Here is an 8,155-nt window from a genome sequence, read left to right on the forward strand (position 1 = left end):
ACTTTTCAAATCTCTCTCTCGGTTTCTGGACTGGTAGCATTAAGGTTTCACGAGGCCAGTGGGTAATAGTGCGAGTGCACAAACACACACACACACACACACACAGAAACACACACACACACACACACACACACACATAAACATACACAGTCAGAGGTCAGATGCTGGTTTTCTCTCAGAGAAGCTCCGAAACAGGAAACGGCTCTTTTCCTTCTCAGATTCTTAACATTTTTCTCCGCTGGGTAACATGCACACACACACACACACACACTCACTACACACACACACACACACACACACACACACACACTACACACAGTTTTAGCCAGCTGAGACCATTTATAGCCAGTGGTCTGAACCTTTCCCATGGTCCGTCTGAACACACTCCACTTCACCTCGATTCAGCTCAGCTCCACCAGGTGTGCTGTTCCACCACACACACACACACACACACACACACACACACACACACACACACTGCATTAAAGCGATAGTTCAGCATGAAAATCACGATAATCACACTCCCCCCAGTTTTCCCCCAAACCTCAAGAGAAATCCAACACCGAACACTTTTGAATATTTCCGAATACTTGTGCTAAATGCATGACTTCTTGTTTAAATTTACCTTTCCACCTTAAATGGTGCAAATGTTGCATTTTTTGAGCCTTAACAACTATTTCCTATTGGGATTTTCTTTTCCACCTTAAAAAGGGCAGCAGTTACATTGAATACAATAAACACAAATCATACGTCTATTCTTTATTTAAATATACCACTTTTTATTCCGGCGTAATGCAAATGATGTGCCTTAATCTAATACCAATCTTGCCATCAAGGCACCCACATTTACCTGATTTTATCTTTTAAAGTGGAACAGGAAATTAAAATAAAAAAAATGCAGGCCAAAATGGTACCAGAATTTAATTGCTGTACTTTTTAAGGTGGACCAAAACTCAGAAAATCAGAATTCAAAATAAATTTTATACAGCGCTTATAAAAAGTATATTTTTAAGGCGGAATTAAAAATTCAAATATGAAACATAAATTAAGATTCTGGCGTATAAAGCATCAGAATGTAACCCCTGCCACTTTTAAGGTGGAACAAAAAATTTGAATAAAAATAGCTCTGACTACTTACATGACACACATCCGATTCCCATACCTACACACACACACACACACACACACACACCCAACAGCAGATTGAGCAGTGTGTGAGTGTTGTGATCAGCGCTGTCTCTCCTGTGTAGAACACTAATTAAATAATCAATAGAGACTCAGAACAAAAGCACAGACCAAGCAGAACACACACACACACACACACACACACAGTGCGCACAGTCAGCAGTGTGTGTGTGTGTGTGAGAGAGCTGAGGTTAGGGCTACAGTACATGAATTAAATATGAACCACAATTCTATTACTGACTCCAGCAGTGTGATATTAAACACTCGTATCTTTTATTCACTGCATTTCTATTGTTCTGTTGTTTATTATTTTATTATTCAAAGATCAAAGGCAGTGAGTGCAGCCTGTCCTCATGGTTTACAGATCAGTTCTGCTCATGCTTTTCTACAGACCTTTATTCTGACCATGCTGATCTGATCCGACCTGCCTTCATTTACACAACAGGTCCACTCATACTATCTCAATATATATACAATCTCAATAAATATACACAATCTCATTTTATACAATCTCAATATATTCACACAATCTCAATATATACACACAATCTCAATATATACACACAATCTCAATATATACAATCTCAATATATATACACAATCTCAATATATATACACAATCTCAATATATATACAATCTCAATATATATACAATCTCAATATATATACACAATCTCAATATATATACAATCTCAATATATATACAATCTCTATATATATACAATCTCAATATATATACAATCTCAATATATACAATCTCAATATATATACAATCTCTATATATATACAATCTCAATATATACACACAATCTCAATATATACACACAATCTCAATATATATACACAATCTCAATATATATACACAATCTCAATATATATACAATCTCAATATATATATACAATCTCAATATATATACACAATCTCAATATATATACAATCTCAATATATATACAATCTCTATATATATACAATCTCAATATATACAATCTCAATATATACAATCTCAATATATATACAATCTCAATATATATACAATCTCAATATATACAATCTCAATATATACACAATCTCAATATATACACACAATCTCAATACATACAATCTCAATATATACACACAATCTCAATATATACACACAATCTCAATATATACAATTTCTATATATACAATTTCTATATATACAATCTCAATATATATACAATCTCAATATATATACACAATCTCAATATATATACAATCTCAATATATATACACAATCTCAATATATACAATCTCAATATATATACACAATCTCAATATATACAATCTCAATATATACACAATCTCAATATATATACACAATCTCAATATATATACAATCTCAATATATATACAATCTCAATATATACACACAATCTCAATATATACAATCTCAATATATATACACAATCTCAATATATATACAATCTCAATATATACAATCTCAATATATATACACAATCTCAATATATATACAATCTCAATATACATACACAATCTCAATATATATACAATCTCAATATATATACACAATCTCAATATATATACAATCTCAACATATACAATCTCAATATATATACAATCTCAATATATATACAATCTCAATATATATACAATCTCAATATATACAATCTCAATATATATACAATCTCAATATATAAACACAATCTCAATATATACAGTCTCAATATATAAACACAATCTCAATATATATACACAATCTCAATATATATACAATCTCAATATATATACACAATCTCAATATATATACACAATCTCAATATATATACAATCTCAATATATATACAATCTCAATATATATACAATCTCAATATATACAATCTCAATATATATACAATCTCAATATATACAATCTCAATATATATACAATCTCAATATATATACAATCTCAATATACACACACAATCTCAATATATACAATCTCTATATATACAATCTCAATATATGCACACAATCTCAATATATACAATCTCAATATATATACAATATAAATAAAATCCATTAACGATTCTGATGTGCCTGCTGGTACTAGTGAACCTGGAGATTCAATTTCACTAACTGCATTCAGCTCTACAGCAGCTCTACATCAGCTCTACTCTAGCTTTACAGTAGATATTCTGTAGCTCTACAGCAGCTGTACTCCACACCTACAGCGCCTGTCAGCTTAATTACAGCTCTCCTGTATCTCTATAGCAGATCTTCTGTAGCCCTACATCAGCTCTACGACCGCTCTACTTCAGCTCTACTGTAACTTTACATCAGCTCTACATCAGCTTTACTACAGCTCTACTGTAGCAGTTCTCCAGCTCTATAGCAGCTCTACTGTAGTGTTACTCCAGATTTATATCAGCTCTACATCAGCTCTATTGTAGCTCTACATCAGCTTTAATATAGCTCTACTCCAGATCTACATCAGTTCTACTGTAGCTCTACAGCAGCTCTGTTTCAGCTCAACTGTACTGTTACTCCAGATTTATATCAGCTCCACATCAGCTCTATTGTAGCTCTACATCAGCTTTAATATAGCTCTACTCCAGATCTTCATCAGTTCTACTGTAGCTCTACAGCAGCTCTGTTTCAGCTCTACTGTAGCTCTACTCCAGCTCTATGCTAGTTCTTCCTCTGCTGTAGCTCTACAGCAGCTGTGCTCCAGCTTTCCAGCAGCTCAATGGCAGACCTACTGTGACTCTACAGCATTTCTTTGGCAGCTTTAAAGCAGCTCTACTCCATCTCTACAGTAGCTCTACATCAGCTTTAAAGCAGCTCTACATCAGACTTAAAGCAGCGCTACATCAGCTTTAAATCAGCTCTACATTAGCTCTACATCAACTCTATGACAGCTCTACATCAGCTCTTTTAAGGCTCTTCAGATGTTCAGCAGCTCTACAGTGGCCTCGCTACAGCTCGCTACAGCAGTTCTACATTACTGCTATGGCAGCTCTACTGTAGTTCTACACCAGCTCTATTGCAGCTCTAATGAAGCACCGAAACTACTTCACTGCAGCTTTAAAGCAGCTCTTCAACTGCTCCGCAGTAACTCTACAGCAGCTCTCATGCTGTACACATCAGTATTAGGCTAAAACATTTACCAGATTATTATCCAACATCTGACCTCAGTAATGCTCTGGCTCTTGGTCAGAGGGGTTATTTGCATATTGCAGCCTTGTGTGTTATGTATGTCACAAGATCAATAACAGTAACGATTAAAGGGACGAGTACACCGCTCGCACTGTGCAGAGGACCGTCAGTCACTCCACCCGCCACCTCACCCGCCACCTCCACCCTCAGCCCACGCTCCCTCAAACCAGCCAGCGTTTCCACTTACCTCATCAAAACCACCGTCCTCCTTCTTCAGAGCTACAGAGGAAAAAGAGAAGAGAGATCATCAGTTCCTCATTACAGAACATCAGTTCCTCCTTCAAAACTCTGACCCATCACAACACTGACCCATCAGAACACTGACCCAACAGAACACTGACCCAACAGAACACTGACCCATCAGAACACTGACCCAACAGAACACTGACCCAACAGAACACTGACCCATCAAAACACTGACCCACCAAAACACTGACCCATCAGAACACTGACCCATCAGAACACTGACCCAACAGAACACTGACCCATCAGAACACTGACCCATCAAAACACTGACCCAACAGAACACTGACCCATTAAAACACTGACCCATCAGAACACTGACCCATCAGAACACTGACCCATCAGAACACTGACCCAACAGAACACTGACCCATTAAAACACTGACACATCAAAACACTGACCCACCAAAACACTGACCCAGAAGAAAACTGACCCATTAAAACACTGACCCAACAGAACACTGACCCATCAGAACACTGACCCATCAGAACACTGACCCATCAGAACACTAACCCAACACAACACTGACCCAACAGAAAATTGACCCAACAGAAAACTGACCCATCAGAAAACTGACCCATCAGAACACTGACCCTTCAGAACACTGACCCAACAGAACATTGACACACAGAACACTGACCCAACAAAACACTGACCCATTAAAACACTGACCCAACAAAACACTGACCCAACAGAACACTGACCCACCAAAACACTGACCCATCAGAACACTGACCCATCAGAACACTGACCCATCAGAACATCTGATCCACTCACTGTACCAGCTCAACACTCACTAACACCTCATACGCCACCACCATGCTAATCACTGCTGTATCTGATCCACTCACTGTACCACCAGCTCAACACACACTAACACCTCATACACCACCACCATGCTAATCACTGCTGTATCTGATCCACTCACTGTACCACCAGCTCAACACACACTAACACCTCATACACCACCACCATGCTAATCACTGCTGTATCTGATCCACTCACTGTACCACCAGCTCAACACACACTAACACCTCATACACCACCACCATGCTAATAACTGCTGTATCTGATCCACTCACTGTACCACCAGCTCAACACACACTAACACCTCATACACCACCACCATGCTAATCAGTGCTAATCACTGCTGTATCTGATCCACTCACTGTACCAGGTCAACACTCACTAACACCTCATACACCACCACCATGCTAATCAGTGCTAATCACTGCTGTATCTGATCCACTCACTGTACCACCAGCTCAACACTCACTAACACATCATACACCACCACCATGCTAATCACTGCTAATCACTGCAGTGCTGAGAATAACCACACACCACCCAAATAATGTGTATAGTGTATAGTGTTTATATAGTGTGTAGTGTATATAGTGTGTGTGTGTTTATAGTGTGCAGTGTGTGTATAGTGTGTGTGTGCATTGTGTATAGTGTGTGTGTAGTGTATCATGTGTGTGTGTATAGTGTGTGTGTGTGTGTAGTGTGTGTGTGTAGTGTGTAGTGTATAGTGTGAGTGTGTATTGTGTATAGTGTTTATATAGTGTGTAGTGTATGTAGTGTGTGTGTGTGTGTGTGTATAGTGTGTAATGTATAGTGTGTAGTGCTTGTATAGTGTGTGTGAGTATAGTGTGTAGTGTATAGTGTGTAGTGTGTGTGTATAGCGTGTGTGTGTATTGTGTATAGTGTGTGTGTACTCACCGATGCGGCTGAAGCTGTCTGATAAAGTTCTCCGGAGCTTCTTCATCCTGCCGAGTTTCTCCGCGCGCTCACCGGAACCGGCGATGAAGTCACACATATCTCACGCTCATCCAGCGCGCGTGTGCGCGTGTGTTGTTTTAAAAACTGCTCGAGCTCCTCCGCGCGCGCGTGCGTGTGTCAAATCCAGATCCAGATGATGTGACCACCGCTGGACTCATCACTGCCCTCCCCCCCCCCACTACACACACACACTAATACACACACAGTAATACACACACACTAACCCCAACACACACACACACACAACACACACTGATGCACCAACACACACTGATACACACACACTCAGACAGACACTGAGAGAGAGATAAAGACTAAACCTCTCTCTCTCTATGTCTCTCTGCTGCGCTCTGATTGGCTACACAGGAGCACAGGAAACGTATTGTGGATAAGCTCCGCCCACACACTCTCAGCAGACACAAGAGAGAGTGAAAGAGAGAGGATGAGAGACTAAGTGTGTGTAGTGCATGTAGTTTGTCTGCAGTGTGTAGTGCACATGTAGTGTGTAGGTTGTGTAGTGCGTGCACAGTGTGTGTAGTGAATGTGCATTGTGCAGTGTATGTGCAGTATGTGCAGTGTGTGCAGGGTGTGTAGCGAGTGTGTGTGTAGTGTGTGTGTAGTGTGCGTGCACAGTGTGTGTAGTGAGTGTGTAGTGTGTGTGTGTGTGTGTGTGTAGTGTGTGTACTGTGTGCAGTGTGTGTGTAGTGTGTGTGTAGTGTGTGTGTAGTGTGTAGTGTGTGTGTAGTGTGTGTGTGGTGTGTAGTGTGTGTGTGTAGTGTGTGTGTGTGTGTGTGTGTACTGTGTGTGTAGTGTGTGTAGTGTGTAGGGTGTGTCAGTGCAGAGGGTGCAGCTGTTGCTGAATGTTTCCAGTTTTGCAGATGTTTAAACCGCAGCAGCTGAAATGAGCTGTAGTGAAAAACGGTACACCCGAATATTCACACACACACTCTAGTGAACGCTGACCTGCACACACACACACACACACACACACACACTACACACACACTACACACACACACACTACAAACACACACTACACACACCCACATTACACACACACTACACACCCTGCACACTCACTACACACACACACAAACACTACAAACACACACTACACACACACTACACACACACACACTACAAACACATACTACACACACCCACATTACACACTCACTACACACACTACACACAGACACACACAGCGGGTCTGGCCCCTGCCAATAGATTAGGACTCTCTGGATCAGATAATGAATAAACACGAGTCTGATGGATATATATTATTATGGGATGGTTTTAAATTATTATGGGATGGAGCTATATTATTATAGGATGTTTTTTATGGGATGGAGCTATATTATTATGGGATGGTTTTATGTAATAATAGGATGGTTTTAAATTATTATGGGATGGAGCTATATTATTATAGGATGTTTTTTTATTATGGGATGGTTTTATGTAATAATAGGATGGTTTTAAATTATTATGGGATGGAGCTATATTATTATCGGATGTTTTTTTATTATTGTTATTTTATTTTTATTATTGATGGTTTATATTATAGGATATATTTATTTTATGATAGGATGGATTTATATTATTATGGGATGGAGCTATATTATTATCGGATGTTTTTTTATTATGGGATGGTTTATATTATAGGATATATTTATTTTATGATAGGATGGATTTATATTATTATGGGATGGAGCTATATTATTATGGGATGGTTTTAAATTATTATGGGATGGAGCTATATTATTATC

The 8,155-nt window shown here is 38.7% G+C and overlaps 1 protein-coding gene across 1 annotated transcript in view; it reads right to left on the bottom strand.

Annotated features, from left to right (window-relative positions):
• The window catches only part of cdk14 (cyclin-dependent kinase 14), a 75,628-nt gene extending 69,087 nt beyond the window's left edge, over positions 1-6,541 (bottom strand). Inside the window, exons 1-2 of the mRNA XM_049469101.1 lie at positions 6,330-6,541; positions 4,551-4,582 (exon numbers count right to left, since the gene is read on the bottom strand). Coding sequence (XP_049325058.1) covers positions 4,551-4,582; positions 6,330-6,426 — 129 coding nt within the window. The 5' untranslated portion in view covers positions 6,427-6,541. The remainder of the gene's footprint in view (positions 1-4,550; positions 4,583-6,329) is intronic.
• Between the last annotated feature and the right edge of the window lie 1,614 nt (positions 6,542-8,155).

This window comes from Astyanax mexicanus, chromosome 1 (genome assembly GCF_023375975.1).
Source record: "Astyanax mexicanus isolate ESR-SI-001 chromosome 1, AstMex3_surface, whole genome shotgun sequence".
NCBI classification, from domain to species: domain Eukaryota; kingdom Metazoa; phylum Chordata; class Actinopteri; order Characiformes; family Acestrorhamphidae; genus Astyanax; species Astyanax mexicanus.